Here is a 19680-nt window from a genome sequence, read left to right as displayed (position 1 = left end):
TTTTAAAACAACAGATGCAGTGAGATGTAATCTATTTATATACTATTGATGCTGGGAGGGACTGGGGGCAGGAGAAGGGGACGACAGAGGATGAGATGGCTGGATGGCATCACGGACTCGGTGGACGCGAGTCTGAGTGAACTCCGGGAGTTGGTGATGGACAGGGAGGCCTGGCGTGCTGCGATTCATGGGGTCGCAAAGAGTGGGACACGACTGAGCGACTGAACTGAACTGAACTGAACTAATTAACTCTTATAAAGTATCCAATTCAGTGCCTTTTAGTATAATTATGTAACTATCACCACTCTTTTCTTGTAAAATACTTCTATCACCCTCAAAAAAAACTCCAAACCAAATAAGCAATCTCTTTCTGTCCCTCCCTCTCTCAAGACCCTGGCAACTACTAATCTATTTTGTATCTCTATGGACTTGCCTATTCTGGCCACAAAATATAAATGGAACCAAATAATATATGGCCTTTCGTGTTTGTCTTATTTCACTTAGTATAACATTTTCAGGGTTAAGCTATGTTATAGCATGCATCAGAACTTCACTCCTTTTTTATGGCTGAATAAGATTCCATTGTATGGATGGATACATGTACACATATGTATAGGGCTTCCCTAGTGGCTAAGACAATAAAGAATCTTCCTGCAATGCCAGAGACCTGGGTTTGATCCCTGGGTTGGGAAGATCGCCTCAAGATGGGAATAGCTACTAACTCCAGTATTCTTGCCTAAAGAATTCCATGAACAGAGGTGCCTGGAAACTACAGTTCATGGGATCACAAAGAGTTGGACAGGACTGAGCAACTAACACACACACACCCTATATTTTGTTTATCCGTTACTCAATTGATAGACATTTGGACTGTTCTCAACTTCTGACTATAATGAGTCATGCTGCTATGACGATTACATATAACATTTTAAGTGGATATATGTTTTCAATTCCCTTAGAAGCAGAATTGCTGGGTCATACATTAAATTTGTGTTTTCACACTTTAAGAAACTGCCAGGCTGTTTTTCAAAGTGGCTACACCATTTTCCATTCCTAGCAGCAGTGTATTAGTGTTCCAACTTTTCTACATCTGTGCCAATGCACGTTGTCTCTCTTAATTTTAGTCATTCTAGTGGGTGTGAAGTGGTATTCATGGTCTTTAATTTGCATTTCATATAATTTTTTATTAATATTTATTGGAGTATGGTTGATTTGTATATATTTATAGTATTAGGTTCTGCTGTACAGCAAAGTGAAACAGTTATATGCAACAATCTTAATAAATGTTTCTATAATGAATGCTCTTTGAACGCCCTGTGGTAGGAGAGACAGGGTGGGACCTGGGACCCTTTGCTGCAGTGCTCACAACTGGACAAATGGCTCCTTGAGTAACAAAATACAAAGAAACTACAAGGGACTAAAAATACCTGTGTGCACTGTGCAGTTGGGGCAGGATACAAAAAGATCAAACAACCCAGCTGCTACTTCGGAAGAGCTCGGAGCAAAAACTGGGTCTTGGGAGCAAAAGCAGGGTATTGCGCATGCCCCCTGTACTCAATATACCAAAGGGGCAAACTACCTAAGCCACCCCTCCAGCCAAACCTCTGGACACACCCCTATTCTCACTCCACTTGCTCCTCCTGAATGGGAGAGCTAGCAAGGGAACCTGTTGCATATTCTTGCTCCCTACCACTGCAGCAGGGGCCCCAGCAAAGCTTTGCCTGACTTTCTTGTCTCTGATCAATTTCTGCTGATTAAGGAGGCAAAAAAACCTGGTCCATAACAGTAGCACACATCCTATAAACACTGGTTAACAAAACAATTTCAGTTTTCTTTTCATTCCACAAACAACTGGGGATCCACAATGGGCTAATGCATCTAGTATAATTTGGCAAGGTTATGAAGGTATTAAAAGATGCTTACTCCTTGGAAGGAAAGTTATGACCAACCTAGACAGCATATTGAAAAGCAGAAACATTCTTTTGTCAACAATGGTCCGTCTAGTCAAGGCTATGGTTTTTCCAGTGGTCATGTATGGATGTGAGAGTTGGACTATAAAGAAAGCTGAACACCAAAGAATTGATGCTTTTGAACTGTGGTGTTGGAGAAGACTCTTGAGAGTCCCTTGGACTGCAAGGAGATCCAACCAATCTATCCTAAAGGAAATCAGTCCTGAATATTCATTGTAAGGACTGATGCTGAAGCTGAAACTCCAATACTTTGGCCACGTAATGCGAAGAGCTGACTCATTTGAAAAGACCCTGATGCTGGGGAAAATTGAGGGCAGGAGGAGAAGGGGACGACAGAGGATGAGATGGTTGGATGGCATCACCGACTCAATGGACATGAGTTTGAGTGAACTCCGGGAGTTGGTGATGGACAGGGAGGCCTGGCGTGCTGCGGTTCATGGGGTCGCAAAGAGTCAGACACGACTGAGCGACTGAGCAACTGAACTGAACTGATGAAGGTAGACTTTGCAGCTGAAAGCCCTGTGTTCAAATCTAAACTCTGCTACATATTGGCTACATGAACTTAGGCAGGTGATCTTTAATCTTTCTGAGCTTTATTGGGGCAGGGTAATATTATCTGCCTCTGGTATAGCCCTGAATGTTAAATAAAGTCATAAGTTTTTAAGGGTTTGGAATACTCATTACAGTACATGTTAATTATCATCAATGAGTGAACTGAAGTTACAAAGGCAAACAAGAAAAATGCCTAATAATAGCATTATGTGATATAAGCTTTGACAGAGATATTTATATGTTTCCACAGTAATGAGGCTACCCTCTTGTCCTTATTATTAGGCTATTATGCAAACTAATTATATCATGTTTACATAGTGGCTTGAATTCTAAAATACATACTAAATAAATATTTGAATTTAAGATATGTTACCTTCAAGAAAGTAGTGCTTTAGCATACTGAGAAACGAGATTTTTGGATAAGAATGATTTATACTTCATGAATATAGAGCTCCTGTGATCAATTTTCTTTTTTGCTGTCACCATCTTTTTTTCCAACTAGACAGTATGTGGGTAACAAAGTAATTTTTTATGTGTATGACATGATTTCTTATTTGCAGTTCTTAGGTCAACAAAACAAACATTTTTTTACAATGTTGGCATTTAATAAAAAACATAAAGTTTGTTTTGGAGTGCATATTTTTAAATTTCAGTGTGCTAAAGAGCCCTCCTTTTCAGTTCCATAGAATTTTTTCTCAGCAGACTGGTAAGCATTCTATAGATTTTTAATGCAAATACGGGTGTTTTAATGCAAATGTAAATTTGCCTTGGGTGAAGGCCATTCTAGATGGCCTTGAGGAGAGTAGAGCAGGGGACTTGAAGACTATGACAGAGAAAAGGCAGGCCGGGAGCCAGGTCAATGATGAAGTTCTATGGCAAGGAAAGAAAGATTAGACCATCAGAGAGAGGCTCGTGAGGAAGAAGAATTAGGAGATATTGAGCTAAAAGCCTACAAAATGAAAACAATGGCTGAGGGAAAGCAGAGACTGCAGTGTGACTGAACTTGGAAACTGTCTGGAGGTCTATTCCACAATGGAGAGAGAGCTGCAGTCTGAAGTACTGAATTGGAAGCAGCTCTGGCTCAGGGGGCCTTCCCCAGTGGTTCAGATGGTAAAGAATTCACCTGCAGTGCAGGAGACCCGGGTTTGATCCCTGGGTCAGGAAGATCCCCTGGAGGAAGAAATGGCAACCCACTCTAGTATTCTTGCCTGGAGAAACCCATAGACAGAGGAGACTGGAGGGGCTACAGTCCACAGGGTCACAAAAGAGTCAGACATGACTGAGCATGCACACACAGGCTTAGTGAGATTTGGAGAAGAGAAACCAAGCCCAAAGATGATTTGCCCTAAGAAGGAGCTGGATTTGTTACCACATGAAGTTAGAGTCCTTTCTTTTGCTTATCTGTGAATCTCTTATGCACCAAGTTTCTCTTCAGCTATTTTATTTTGCATACATATATAATGAATGAAAGGGACCTCAGGAGCCATCTAGTGATCTAGGGACTTAAGTAGCTGGATAAATGATGCTGCTGGAGGATGGGAAAAGAAGAGGTGAGGGGAAGGGCCCAATTTCCCACAGCTGTCGCTAAAGCAAGGGATACCCATGAGATGATGGCAGGAGAAAATGAAAACTATAGAGGCAGGCTTCCTATATGATTACTCCACTCATTCTATTTTATCCAGAAACAGCCTTTAATTACTTGGAAATGACAATATAGACTACTATAGCCCATATCTTTCTCTCCTTCCATCTGGAGACGCCCTACTTTATCACTCCTTGGAAGCCAATGTAGGAAAATCCAAACACTGCAAAACCAAAAGAACTGAGCAAGTCATGCGTGTGGAAGGAGGTGCAGAAGGAAGGAGGAATCTTGAGAAAGTGGACCCTATCTGAGACGGTGACCTTGGTGATGGCCTCTAGAAGGAACTGGTTACTGAAGGGACAGCCAACTGGGCTGTGCAAAGTGTCACCCTTCTTGGTGGTGGTAGAAGTACTTCTTTTCATTTGAGTTGGACTTCAATTTGAGCTTCATTCGGGTTAATAAATAATCTTTTTAAAATGTAAATATATCTAGGATGGGTAAAGAACTGTGACTCATACATTTATATGGATTAATTTTATGCAGGGTGTTATTTACATACTTAGTAACAGCTGCAGCAGAGGTATTAACCAGAGTCCTTGAGGCCAAGGCTGTGAACGATCACGGGGAGGTCCAGGTAGTGGGTGAGGGAGTATAATGAAGGGATTGAAGACGTGGCTGTTTCCTGTTGCCAATACTCAACATTTAACAGCCAGTACACTTATACCCATATACACTGGTATAGTGCTAGCCCTGGTTCCATACATTTTGAATAAGCTGAGTTCTGTGACAAACTATTCTGATTAAGAGAGGAGGGAGACAAAATGCCAATGTCATTCTGAATGAACACAAGGGGAAAAAGAAGACAAGAAAGAACAAAACTAATATAAAAATTCTGTCCAGGAAAATATTCTTTCATTTTCCTCCTCTTCCCAATCACAGGTCTCCCTGTACCCACGACCCATAATCATACTAATGTTAGCTCTACCTCAATCCACAGAGAACAATTTGCCAAAAAAGCCCATATGCTGAAGACTAAGCCAAGGTGTCTTAGACAGTAAAGAATCTGACTGCAATCAGAAGTCTTGGGTCAATTCTTTGGCCAGGAAAATCCCCTGGAGAAGGGAATGTCTACCCACTCCAGTATTCCAACCTGCAGAATTCCATGGACAGAGGAGCCTGGCGGGTTACAGTCCATGGGGTCGCAAAGAGTCCGACACAAATGAGCAACTAACACTTTCACATGCTAAATGTCAGTACACCTGAAACCCAATTCACTGGAGACCAATTTGTCAAATGCACCACATTCATTGGCTTTCTAAAAATCATTTTTAGAGTCCACAATGTTTTGAACGTGATGAACTGAAGAGTTAAGATGACTGTGGCGAACCAGGGACCCAGGGAGCTGGGACTCCTCACTCTTCCTGCCTGGGTTCATCCTCTCTCTGCCCTGCAGGTTCCCTCTCTGCTCCTCAAAGGCTTCAAGTCTCCCTGACTAAAACTGACAGCCTGGGCAAGTCTCACACTAATACACACAATCTATTCCTCTGGCCTTGGGAGGTCCTTCTTCTTTGCCCCAACTCTAACCTCCAGATGCAGCAGCCACACACTGGGACAGAGATAAAATGAACATTCCTTAAAATGCTGATACTACAGAAATATTCATAAGCTATTAAAAACCATCCAATTAGAACTGTTATCAACATTTCAGTTAAACAAGTTTTTGATGACAGTGGGCAAAGTTAATTTGGCAAAGTTTAATCGGTAAAATTGGAAGTATCCTAAAAATGCTAAATGTAGGCAACTTTTTTTTAAAAGGCTTTAAAAAAGGATCTGAAAGACATCAGTATAAATAGAAAAATTCCCATAGGAAATGCTGAAATTTTGGCAGCACTCAGGAGAACATGTTGGTTAAATTTCCTTAGGATCTCTCAACAAATTGAACATTTCTTAAGATGCATGAAGCTGGAGGTGGGGTATAAAGACAAAGGGATAAGCAGCTACCTCACCTAAGGTCCTTTAAAGGACACTTCACACCTTGGCCAACAAACAAGGAAACAAATACAAAGCAAATCGAATAAAATGGTCTCTTCTCATTACAAGATTCCCATCTATACAAAACCATCTGTGTAAAAGGCATGCATGGAGAAATCTGTTTGAGTTAACACTAACCTTTTGAAAGATAAACACCTAATTCAAGAAAAGCAAGATTTGCTAAGGGTGATAGGTGATTTTTTTTTTTTAAACTTTGTACACAGATATATTATTTTCTTTGGAGACACCTAAAAACAACAAACATGCATATATACATATATATATATACACACACACACACACACATGCACACACACACACATGCACACACATATGTGGGAACATGTGTTTCAAGTTCTTAATATTTATCTTAGGAAGGAACTCAGACATAGTTCAACAGGAAATTTTAGTGGAAAATAGCTACAAATCATGGTTTTAGTTATATATTTTTAAAATGCCTAGCATATCTACTGATTTTTATAGACCAAAATACAACATAATAAACACTACTAAAATAAAAGTACTTTTTAAAATAAGAGAAAAATATCTTGGAAATAATTCTTTTTTTTCTTAAATGTGACAGAATGGCATTCTGGTATCCTAGAAAAGAAAAATGTACTAGCCCTCCAAATAGCATACAAGAAACTGTAATAATGTTCCACATAAAAAACATTATGTATTTTATGGAAATAAACTTGAGATTAAAATTTTAATTTTGCATTATGAGAAAATGTGTAGACTTCAATTTCATTCCTATAATAGCAGATCAATTCTTTCAAAAATTGCAATTAAACTCCCCATTAACTTTCACACCATTTTGAACCAGAAGAGCTAGGAAAAAGACAGTTTGAATGGCTATATGCTCCTCTAATATATTATCTCTTATACAGTTGCTATATGGCCTCCAAATAGCATTTGTTATTATACAGACAATATAACAAATATCCATATACCCATCATTCAAAATTTACAGATACTAACATTGTAATATTTACTTCTAATACTTTTTTTTTTAAGGCTTCCCTGGTGGCTCAGATGGTAAAGCGTCTGCCTACAATGTTGGAGACCTGGGTTCGATCCCTGGGTTGGGAAGATCCTCTGGAGAAGGAAATGGCAACCCACTCCAGTGCTCTCGCCTGGAAAATCCCATGGACGGAGGAGTGTGGCAGGCTACAATCTATGGGGTCGCAAAGAGTTGGCCATGACTGAGCAACTTCACCTCAATACTTTTTTAAAATAAAATACTTCTGATAAAGCTGCTGCCACACTTTCAGTCTTCCTTAGACTCATTCTTCTCTTCTTTCAGAGGCAATAAATTTAATATGCATTCTTCCAATCTATGTTCACAAATCTTATTTTATATATATGTATTCACAAATACATAATATTATTTGTGTGTTTGTGTGTGCTGTGCATTTAAAAAAATAACTGTTGGGGAACCAGACTGGAGCCATGGCAGGCTCGATAGGCTGCACTAGGCCTAGGTTTTGAATTCTTGTAAACCTGGGTCATGATTCCGGGAGACTACCCCCTAGGAGGGTCCCACTCACCCTAGGATGAAGGGCCTGAGCTACTCCATCTTGTAAAAAAATTCCATCCCGCAAGGTCCCGGGCAAAAGAACTTTGGACGTTACCCAACCTGAGCCCACTACCCACAGCCAATCAACCCTCAGATTACCTAACCTAGCCCCACTGTACAGGAGCCAATAGGCCCCTAGGCTAAACCTTCTGACTTTCTGTTCAGGAGCTTGTGATTTACCTTGGAAGTAAAAACCAATCAAGAATCTACACACAAATCCTAAGGATGGAAGTAACCAACCAGTTATCTGTCAATTTAAACACCCCCTAAAGTGGCCAATCAGTTATCCTCTTGCCTGAACACCCCCTTTTTGTACCCTTTTACCTGAATAAATTCCCTATAAAAACAGTGCAACCCAAGACGCGGGGCTCCCTCCCTATAGCCGCTGCGTCGGTGCCTGTGGGAGCCCTAGCTCGAGCTAGCAATAAACCCCTTTATGCTTTTGCATTGCCGTGGACGTCTTATTTCTCTCAGTTTTGGGGACTTGGACTTCGGGCATAACAATAACATGTTTTCAAAATATGGTCATGTTCATACATATAAACCTAAGTCATTCATGTTAACTTCTAAGTAGTATCTTGTGACAACTGATTTAGTCATTGTCCTACTGATGGACATTTTGGTTGTTTCCAATTTTTTTCATTCTAAAAAGGATCATTGAGTATACATCTTTGTACATGTATCCTTATATATATGCAGAAGAATGTATTCCTTGCTATGAAACTATTTTAGTTGTAGGAACGAGGTATTACCTCATACCAGTCAGAACCGCCATCATTAAAAAAGTCTACAAATAATAAACCCTACAATCCCACTCCTAGGCACGAAGGAGGAAACAGAACAGGCTCCGCCTTGAAAGCAGGACTCCATCTTGGACTGGACTATGGACTTTGATCTATATGCCCAGTATCTACAGAAACGACATACCAACTGGAAAACCAGACCCCCCCGAATGGAAGAGCCCCAGGGCTCATACCTAGACTCTAAGTCAGCTAAAAGAATACCCTAATTATCTGTGTGACTGAGTAGAATCATAAATTCTATTATGCTTATTGGGGTATAACCACAGGCCTATTGATAATTGTCCACTGTTAACTACCTAGGCCTAAGGCAAATGAATCACGAGTTATCTTTGATTGTATCTTTCTTTTCCTTTGTTCAGACTAGTTTCAGTGAATTTGGGGAGGTGGGTTTGGGCAGTACACTTAGGGTATATAAGGTTTTCACAAAAACTGGTCGGGGTCCTTGGTTAAGAGGAGACTCTGCCTTGGGCCCGCTGGTGTAATAAACTGCCCTCTACTATCTGCATTGTCCTTCTGAGTGAGTTTGTTTCCCGGAACACGTGGCTACAACAGGCATGTATCCAGAAAAGAAGAAAACTCTAACTAGAAAAGGTACAGCTACTCCAGTGTATCGGCAGCACTATTTACAATAGCCAAGACATGGAAGCAACACAAATGTCCATCAACAGATGACTGGTTTAAGATGTGTCATACACAAACACACACACACAATGGAACACCTTATGTACTCAAGAATCTTCACAGCTTCTATTGGACATATTCTCTTTTAAAGAATGAAGGAAAATTCTCCCATTTTTGAGCCATTCTTTCATGTCAATTCTACAAAATTGCATGCAACTTTACAAATATTTTTAAAAGATATAGTTTTATAAATATTTAATATCCTGCTAATTTGATTTTGAATTGTAAATGTCAAGTGTTCTGTTTGGGGGTTTTTTATGTTTTATTATGCTTTGTTAAAATGGAAAAATTATACATTTTTAGAATGTTTTTATGAGTAAATTTAATGTGCTGTAAAAACCTTTTTTTAATGAAAAAAGAATGAAATAATGTCATTAGCAGCAACACGAATGAACCTAGACATGATCATAGTAAGTGAAGTAAGTCTGACAGAGAAAGACAAGCATCAAATGATATCACTTATAGGCGGTGTACATATACATAAATAATAAATGGAAACTAAGGCACCCAGAAGTTAAGTGGTTTCCAAGATCCCCAGTCAGCGGCAGAGAGAGGACTTGACCAGGCGGACCAGCACCAGGGTCCTGGCTGTCAGTACTCTGTTTCTACGAATTCCTTATGTTGCCTCTTGCAGGCTCCGTGTGATACATGTTGGGAACACGTGACAAAATACAGTTGATTTGGAAAAAGAAAGTTGTTGGGTTTTTTTGTCTCTTTGTTTGCTTTTGTTTTGCCCATTAGCTGAGTATTTACCAAGTATCAGAACTGGGGTAAGCTCTCTCTCATACAGTATCTGTCACTTAATGCCGACAACCTCTGAAGCAAGTAATATTCTAATCTGTGTATGTGGATCCAAGGCCCATAGCAGTTCCATAGCATGGTTAAGGTCTAACAAAGGGGTCTGCATGTCCAGCACAGATGTTTGGGCAAATGTACCAGGAAATGGGTCCTGATAAGAAATAAAATTTGTTGGGTCCCATAAAAATGCTTGAGCTGCAGTGCACCATCACTAATTATTATAGAATACAAACCACAATGAAGTATCATCCCACAACCAGTCAGAATGGCCGTCATCAAAAAGTCTACAAATAAATGCTGGAAAGGGTGTGGAGAAAACGGAACCCTAGTGCACTGTTAGTGGGAATGTAAATTGGTGCAGTCATAAGGAAAAATCAGTATGGTGACTCCTCAAAAACCTAAAAATGCAGTTATCATATGATCCCAAATCCCACTTCCAGGCATATATCTAGAGAAAACTCTAATTCTAAAAGATACATGCACCCAATGTTCATAGCAGCACTATTTACAATAGCCAAGACATGGAAGCAACCTGAACGTTCATCAACAGAGGAATGCATAAAGAAGCTGTGGTATAGATAGATACATGGATAGATAAACGTAGCAATACACCTCAGCCATAAAGAAGAATGAAATTATGCCATTTGCAGCAATGTGGATGAACCTAGAGATTATCAAACGAAGTCAGAGGAAGACGAGTATCACATGCAATCACTATAAGGACTCTAAAATATGATACAACTCAACTGACTTACAAAGCAGAGACAGACACACGGACAGAAAACATCCTTCTGGTTCCCAAAGGGGAAAGGGGGCGGAGAGGAATAAGCTAGGAGCATGGGGTGATCTTCGCAGGTACAAACCACTACACATAAAACAGACAAACATAAGGTCCCACTGTACAGCACAGGGAACTATATTCAACATCTTACAATAACCCATAATGGAAAATTTGATCTCGGGTTCCTCTGCCCTTTCTAAAAACAGCTTGAACATCAGGGAGTTCACGGTTCACGTACTGCTGAACCGGGCTTGGAGAATTTTGAGCATTACTTTACTCGCGTGTGAGATGAGTGCAATCGTGTGGTAGTTTGAGCATTCTTTGGCATCGCCTTTCTTTGGGATTGGAATGAAAACTGACCTTTTCCAGTGCTGAGGCCACTGCTGAGTTTTCCAAATTTGCTGGCATATGGAGTGCAGCACTTTCACAGCATCATCTTTCAGGATTTGAAACAGCTCAACTGGAATTCCATCACCTCCACTAGCTTTGTTCGTAGTGATGCTTTCTAAGGCCCACTTGACTTCACATTCCAAGATGTCTGGCTCTAGATTAGTGATCACATCATCATGATTATCTGGGTCGTGAAGATCTTTTTTGTACAGTTTTTCTGTGTATTCTTTCCACCTCTTCTTAATAACTTCTGCTTCTGTTAGGTCCATCCCATTTCTGTCCTTTATCGAGCCCATCTTTGCATGAAATGTTCCCTTGGTATCTCTAATTTTCTTGAAGAGATCTCCAGTCTTTCCCATTCTGTTGTTTTCCTCTATTTCTTTGCATTGATCGCTGAAGAAGGCTTTCTTATCTCTTCTTGCTATTCTTTGGAACTCTGCATTCAGCTGCTTATATCTTTCCTTTTCTCCTTTGCTTTTCGCCTCTCTTCTTTTCATAGCTATTTGTAAGGCCTCCCCAGACAGCCATGTTGCTTTTTTGCATTTCTTTTCCTTGGGGATGGTCTTGATCCCTGTCTCCTGTACAATGTCACGAACCTCATTCCATAGTTCATCAGGCACTCTATCTATCAGATCAAGGCCCTTAAATCTATTTCTCACTTCCACTATATAATCATAAGGGATTTGATTTAGGTCATACCTGAATGGTCTAGCAGTTTTCCCTACTTGCTTCAATTTGAGTCTGAATTTGGCAATAAGGAGTTCATGATCTGAGCCACAGTCAGCTCCCGGTCTTGTTTTTGTTGACTGTATAGAGCTTCTCCATTTTTGGCTGCAAAGAATATAATCAATCTGATTTCAGTGTTGACCATCTGGTGATGTCCATGTGTAGAGTCTTCTCTTGTGTTGTTGGAAGAGGGTGTTTGCTATGACCAGTGCGTTCTCTTGGCAAAACTCTATTAGTCTTTGCCCTGCTTCATTCCGCATTCCAAGGCCAAATTTGCCTGTTACTCCAGGTGTTTCCTGACTTCCTACTTTTGCATTCCAGTTCCCTATAATGAAAAGGACATCTTTTTTGGGTGTTAGTTCTAAAAGGTCTTGTAGGTCTTCATAAAACCGTTCAATTTCAGTTTCTTCAGCATTACTGGCTGGGGCATAGACTTGGATAACTGTGATATTGAATGGTTTGCCTTGGAGACGAACAGAGATCATTCTGTTGTTTTTGAGATTGCATCCAAGTACTGCATTTCGGACTCTTTTGTTGACCATGATGGCTACTCCATTTCTTCTGAGGGATTCCTGCCCACAGTAGTAGATATAATGGTCATCTGAGTTAAATTCACCCATTCCAGTCCATTTTAGTTCGCTGATTCCTAGAATGTCGACGTTCACCCTTGCCATCTCTGGCAAGGTTTGACCACTTCCAATTTGCCTTGATTCATGGACCTGACATTCTAGGTTCCTATGCAATATTGCTCTTTACAGCATCGGATCTTACTTCTATCAGCAGTCACATCCACAGCTGGGTATTGTTTTTGCTTTGGCTCCATCCCTTCATTCTTTCTGGGGTTATTTCTCCACTGATCTCCAGTAGCATATTGGGCACCTAATGACCTGGGGAGTTCCTGTTTTAGTATCCTATCATTTTGCCTTTTCATACTGTTCATAGGGTTCTCAAGGCAAGAATACTGAAGTGGCTTGCCATTCCCTTCTCCAGTGGACCACATTCTGTCAGAAAAGGCAGAGGAACCAGAGATCAAATTGCCAACATCTGCTGGATCATGGAAAAAGCAAGAGAGTTCCAGAAAAACATCTATTTCTGCTTTATTGACTATGCCAAAGCCTTTGACTGTGTGGATCACAATAAACTGTGGACAATTCTGAAAGAGAGGGGAATACCAGACCACCTGACCTGCCTCTTGAGAAATCTGTATGCAGGCCAGGAACCAACAGTTAGAACTGGACATGGAACAACAGACTGGTTCCAAATAGGAAAAGGAGTACGTCAAGGCTGTAAATTGTCACCCTGCTTATTTAACTTCTATGCAGAGTACATCATGAGAAACGCTGGACTGGAAGAAACACAAGCTGGAATCAAGATTGCCAGGAGAAATATCAATAACCTCAGATATGCAGATGACACCACCCTTATGGCAGAAAGTGAAGAGGAGCTAAAAAGCCTCTTGATGAAAGTAAAAGAGGAGAGTGAAAAAGTTGGCTTAAAGCTCAACATTCAGAAAATGGGGATCATGGCATCTGGTCCCATCACTTCATGGGAAATAGATGGGGAAACAGTGGAAACAGTGTCAGACTTTATTTTTTTGGGCTCCAAAATCACTGCAGATGGTGATTGCAGCCATGAAATTAAAAGACGCTTACTCCTTGGAAGAAAAGTGATGACCAACCTAAATAGTATATTCAAAAGCAGAGACATTACTTTGACGACTAAGGTCCGTCTAGTCAAGGCTATGGTTTTTCCAGCCGTCATGTATGGATGTGAGAGTTGGACTGTGAAGAAGGCTGAGCACCGAAGAATTGATGCTTTTGAACTGTGGTGTTGGAGAAGACTCTTGAGAGTCCCTTGGACTTCAAGGAGATCCAACCAGTCCATTCTGAAGGAGATCAACCCTGGGATTTCTTTGGAAGGGATGATGCTAAAGCTGAAGCTCCGGTACTTTGGCCACCTCATGCAAAGAGTTGACTCATTGGAAAAGACTGTGATGCTGGGAGGGATTGGGGGCAGGAGGAGAAGGGGACGACCCAGGATGAGATGACTGGATGGCATCACGGACTCGATGGACGTGAGTCTGAGTGAACTCCGGGAGATGGTGATAGAAAGGGAGGCCTGGCGTGCTGCGATTCATGGGGTCGCAGGGAGTCGGACACGACTGAGCGACTGAACTGAACTGAATAATGGAAAATAATCTAAAAAACACATAACTGAATCATTTTGCAGTACATCTGAGACGAATTCAAATATTGTAAACCAACTATTCTTCAATAAAAACCCCAAACAACAACAAAAACCCAATAAAATAAAATAAAGGTGCTTCCTCCAGACAGATCTTAAAAAAAAGGCCAAGATTATAACACAGTAAATAATAAGAGAATCCCAAGTTCATAGTGATGGTTTTTAAAAAAGAAGAAATCAGAAGTTTTTCTCTACAGAAAACTGCCAGCTAATGAAGAAGCAATGATAGAATTTAAAAAATCACAATTTCAAAACTGCTTCAGGCCAAGATCAATGAATGCTAAAACCAAGGCGTGAAAGGTTTTGGGAACAGTAATAGTCATGTGATCTCTAAGTATCACACCATAGATTACTTACTAATTGTAAAGAGAAAAGGGTACCTTGATAAATCTGTCTTATTTTGGAGAAGCTAATTTCTCTTCATGTTTTGTCTATTCAGGCCAGTCTCCTCTGATGCTCACATTGTTTGCCTATTTTTTCTACTAGCTTGTTTGTTTTACTAGCTGAATTTTATAAAGTTATATACTTTGAACACTGTAATGCAAAATATCTTTACTGAGTATGAGACTTGTGTATGTCACTTTTTGTGGCAAATTTAATATATCTTTCCCTACCCTCAGGGTCTCAGATATAGTCTCCCGTATTTTCTCCTGAAGGCAGGAATTCTACTTTCCTTGTTTTTCTAAGGAGCTGAACAGTGAGCACTGATCTATTACTATTGAAAAATACAAACCACTCTTGCAGCCTCCTTATATCAAAGTCATCCTTTAGTTCTCAGAGCTTTTCTACCTTTATATGGAGACTCCTTTCAATAGCGTGAACAACTGAAAATTGCCATTTAAAACAATATATGATAAAGTCATAGTTTCATGGTATTAAAATAAATAGAAAAGAATATAATCTTACACGAGTGAACAACATTTCATCCCTGAGCTCTTCAGACCTTTCATTTGGAGTCCAAGCTTCAGCAAACTGCAGGAAATCCCATTTTTCCTTATCACCCTCCTCGGCCTGAAGTTTTTCCTTCCTCCCATTCAGTGTGCTTCCTGTAACCTGAGCCTGTAAGATGGAAAAGCATATAGATTTTAGGACAGGTCGCCTCACAGCTGACATTTACTAAGCAGTAACCTGGGTTTGCATTTGAGTCACAAGCAATCCAATAAAGAAAATCGTATTTTTTCAATATATCATGGGCTTTAGGAATCAAGAATCACTCAAGGTTCAAGAATCCTTTTGAGAAAGTGTAGGTTCTCAGCTTACAAAAAGGACTTGGGGTTTGAAAATGTTCTGTTTCCTTACTAGCTCATCCTCCCCTGGCCCCTAAAATGGTAGAGAAGGACTTGGAAGACAATAGGAACACATGTAAATTCATGTCTCTCTCTGATTACCAAGGACAGCAGGTAAAGCATTACCAACTGAAGCCTTTTCTGGACTTGGTCTCTATGAACATCAATATCTTAGTGTACGTATATATGCTTTGCCTGAAAACACCAAAACTGAGCCTCTTAACTCATACAAGCTATGAGTAAGTTGGTAACCTGGTTTAAATTCTAGCTTTACCTTGCGATTCAACATTCCCCACATAAGGGTGTCTAGAGTTCCATTTGCAATAAGGTAGTGAATATTCACAGAACTGCACTGTCCAATCCGGTGAGCACGGTCTTCTGCTTGTTTTATATGTCCAGGGTCCCAGTACAACTCAGCAAACACAACATGAGTTGCAGCAGTAAATGTCAGACCCTAAACAAAATAAAGTGAAGAAAAAAAGTGAAAAGTGAAAGTGTCAGACGCTCAGTTGTATCTGACTCTTTGAGACCCCCTAGACTGTAGCCTGCCAGGCTCCTCTGTCCATAGAGTTCTCCAGGCAAGAATACTGGAGTGGGTAGCCATTCCCTTCTCCAGAGGATCTTCCTGACCCAAGAATCAAACCTGGTCTCTTGCAGTGCAGGCAGATTCTTTACTGTCTGAGTCACCAGGGAATCTCAAAGTAAAGAAACTGAGATGCAAATAAACTGAGAATTTAACATACAGCCACGTATAATAAAGTCTTTCTGAGTACGTTCACTGGACAAGAGAACTCTGAAGGACTTAAAAACAAATCAGTCTTTCATTTTAAGTCAAATTAAGAAAATTTAATTCAGATAAATGAAGACTGCTTACTGCAAATTAGTCAGGTAAACTACAAAGAACATGTTTAAAAGGTATTTCAGTATTTCAAAAGTCAGTTTGATGATGTATACATAAACAAAATCACTTTATCCTCTGATGTATACTGGGTTCACATTACCATTGGAAAATCTAATAAAATACATTATAAATGAGAATATAATTCTAACACATGGTATCCATAGCAACTAGGCAGAGAGCAATGACATCCTCTATTCATTTAATTCATTCTGTTTTATAAAGCAAGAAAATCATGTCTATAGTCAAAGCCTTTTCTATCTATGGAATTTCTCGTGTTGCATCCCAAAGACTCTGATGTTTACTGATTTGTATCTTGATGTATACAATACAGTTGCATCTTTGTGCAACTGTATTTTATATCAGTTTGAAACAGTATGACATTAAAAATATTAACTAGGTCTTATTTTATAACTAATACATGAAATAATGCAAGTCTCTTCAAACTGCGTTAAAAAATGCAGGACTTCAAAGTGGATAGGTCAAGCGAAATGTGGACCACACTTACGTGACTGCCTCACAGTAGTGGGTGGTATTACGTGGTCAGTAGGAACACCTACCGTATTACATAGTGTCATCTAATCCATGGCTGTTGTTCACATGCCCTGGAACTTCTGTGAGTGACTTTCATGACTGCTGTGCTGCTTTGATGTAATTTTAACTTAAAAGACTTCCCTGGTGGCTCAGACAGTAAAGTGCCTGTCTACAATGCGGGAGACCTGGGTTCGATATTTACATCAAAATATTCTAGAATGCTAGTAGGAAAAATGTTCAGAAGGGTCCCCTTCTACAGGGGGGAAGATCCCCTGGAGAAGGAAATGGCAATCCACTCCAGTACTATTGCCTGGAAAATCCCATGGACAGAGGAGCTTGGTAGGCTACAGTTCATGGGGTCACAAAGAGTTGGACATGACTGAGTGACTTCACTTTCCTTTCCTTTAACTTAAAATATTTTAATATCACTTAACAACATCATATTAGCATTCATTAAACAGTGGCACTCATTCTCAAGCTGAAGATCAACCACGCTGGAACAGAACTTAGAAGTAATAAAGACATGGACAGAGTCAAATAAACACCATGTTAAACTGTGCTGCTATTTAGGATTTAAAATGCTGCAAGCATTTAAAGAAAAAAGTATCATAAAAGTGTAAAAAGTATCATATGACCATACAAACAAAAAAAGGGAAAATATGTTGGCAAGATCAAATCACTCAAAGATGCTATTAATACTAAACTACAATGGAAGATTCAGAAACCTCCCGGACAAAGCCCTTTCTACTTTCCTTCATTCTGATGAAGATGTTATTAATAGTATTCAAGGGTATTAAGTTTTGAATTATACAAGGCCTTCAGGAACACAGCCTTGAATAGAATGTGAGTGCCTTGTACAATCTTAATTTCAGAAAGTGTTTTATCAGGTCACTCCCAGACTCTCCTGCCCAGATTCTTCCTACTTATCTTCTCCCAAGCTATTGGTACTCCCTTTCTACTTTTAGGCTCTTTTTTTTAATAATATTTTCTATGGCTGAAATATTCTAACAGATATAAAACTCAGACTACTAGAATTCAATCCAATATGAAAGTGTTGAGACAACCATCTTTTTGATTAGAACTCCTAGAGAGTTCTAGAACTTCTTCATCTTCATGGATTCTCTCTATATAGACAATTTTATATACATCAATTAGCTCACTAAAAGGAGAACTTTGGCCCTGGTCCAGATTCCAGAATCCACAGAAGCTGCCAGATTTGCCATATACCAGGTTGGATATTTAACAACAATATGCTCAATTGCTTTTCCCTGTGTTAAATATCGTGGCTTAGATATTTACATCAAAATATTCTAGAATGCTAGCAGGAAAAATGTTCAGAAGGGTCCCCTTCTACGGTGGGTAGTACAGACCAATATCTATTCTTTTCTTACTCCTTTATAATGTAACACCTGATGATCAATAAAGGCTACTGTTTCCAGTTTCCTTTGAAGTCAGTTGTGGCTCTGGGAATAACTGCAGGCCAGTGAAATGTAGCATGCCTTTCTCCATTCAGCTGCCTGGATCAGAGTGAGCTCCAGCAGAACTCTTAGATGAGATACCTGCTAGGCGTGGTAACCAGCCTTGGACTGTCTGTATCCAAGAGTGAAATTTTGTGCATTTAAGTCATTGTTAATTTGGATTTTCATTTACTTGTAGCCAAACCTAATTCTAAGGAACAAACCAAGGGCACTCCACAAGAAATTCAGAAAGACAGGAGAGTTCTTTTTCCCTCAGGCCACCTTGCCTCACAGACTCTGATGAAAACAACCAAGTAAGATAAGTGCTATAAGAAAGGGATGAGAAAATGCTATACAAAAGATCATGGGAAAGCATCATAATGAAATTAACTTTACTCTTTCAGGAAATTCTTTACTTGAAAATTCAGGAAGCTTATAATCAGAGGTGTTGATCTCCTTCTGTTACACTTTCTAGCACTCTCCAAGGTGGAATGAGTATCACACCAAATAGGAAGTTATAGGTAAGGTTAATGGCCTTTTTATTATCTCAACATTTCATTAGCAAATTCAGACATGAAACTTCTTACCTGACCAGCAGCCTGAATGCTGAGGATAGCCACTCGAGTCTCAGGGTCCTTTTGAAACTGATTAACCAGATGTATTCTTTCTGAAGACGGAACACTTCCATCTATCCTGATGTAACGAGTCTACCATCAACAACAAGGGAAATGGCAAAATTAGGACAAGCTCCATCTTATTATATACATGTTACAACTCATTTTTATGTTCACCCAATAAAACAGAAACTGGTGAAAAAGGCTCGTAAACATTGTATAAGAAGACTCTTAACCAGATTTCTTAATACTTGCTTATAAAAACTTCTTATTTTAAAATATTTTAAGCTGCTTGAGAGTGGTATCTATGTCTAATTCATCTTCATACCATCAATGCCAAGTGTGATGTCACAGATATAACAGGAGTTCCATAATCCTAACTGGATTATTGTCTTTAGTAATGTTCTAGGTAAAATGATATGCAAACTTTAAAAGATGGATCAGACTAATTTTAAAGTTACAGAACCACTAATTCCAAAGTGAAAATAAAGTCAGACATGTGAGAAAAAGTGGATTCAGCCCATGTATTTGGGATTCAGAAAGAGTAGTCCTGAAATGTTGTAACATTAACTGGGAAAACATCTTTTTTAAAGTAGCATTTAAGTCATCTTTTTCCCATTTTTAAATTTAAAAGAAATATGTGATTTGGTCATCTCCACTGGGGCAGGAACCCAGACACACAAACACATTTTTAAAAAAGAAGGAAATATTAAATACTAAATTGAACCGTGCTGTCTTTTAGGAACAATATGAG

The 19680-nt window shown here is 39.5% G+C and overlaps 1 protein-coding gene across 1 annotated transcript in view; it reads right to left on the bottom strand.

Annotated features, from left to right (window-relative positions):
* ZRANB3 (zinc finger RANBP2-type containing 3) overlaps positions 1-19680 on the bottom strand; it is a 263334-nt gene that overhangs the window by 40844 nt on the left and 202810 nt on the right. The window contains exons 9-11 of the mRNA XM_052654562.1: positions 18900-19019; positions 15698-15877; positions 15044-15196 (exon numbers count right to left, since the gene is read on the bottom strand). Of these exons, the coding sequence (XP_052510522.1) occupies positions 15044-15196; positions 15698-15877; positions 18900-19019 (453 nt within the window). The remainder of the gene's footprint in view (positions 1-15043; positions 15197-15697; positions 15878-18899; positions 19020-19680) is intronic.

Source organism: Budorcas taxicolor, chromosome 2, assembly GCF_023091745.1.
Source record: "Budorcas taxicolor isolate Tak-1 chromosome 2, Takin1.1, whole genome shotgun sequence".
Classification (NCBI taxonomy): Eukaryota; Metazoa; Chordata; class Mammalia; order Artiodactyla; family Bovidae; genus Budorcas; species Budorcas taxicolor.
Note: the sequence above shows the minus strand (reverse complement) of the source record. Positions and strands in the feature narration are given on the sequence as shown.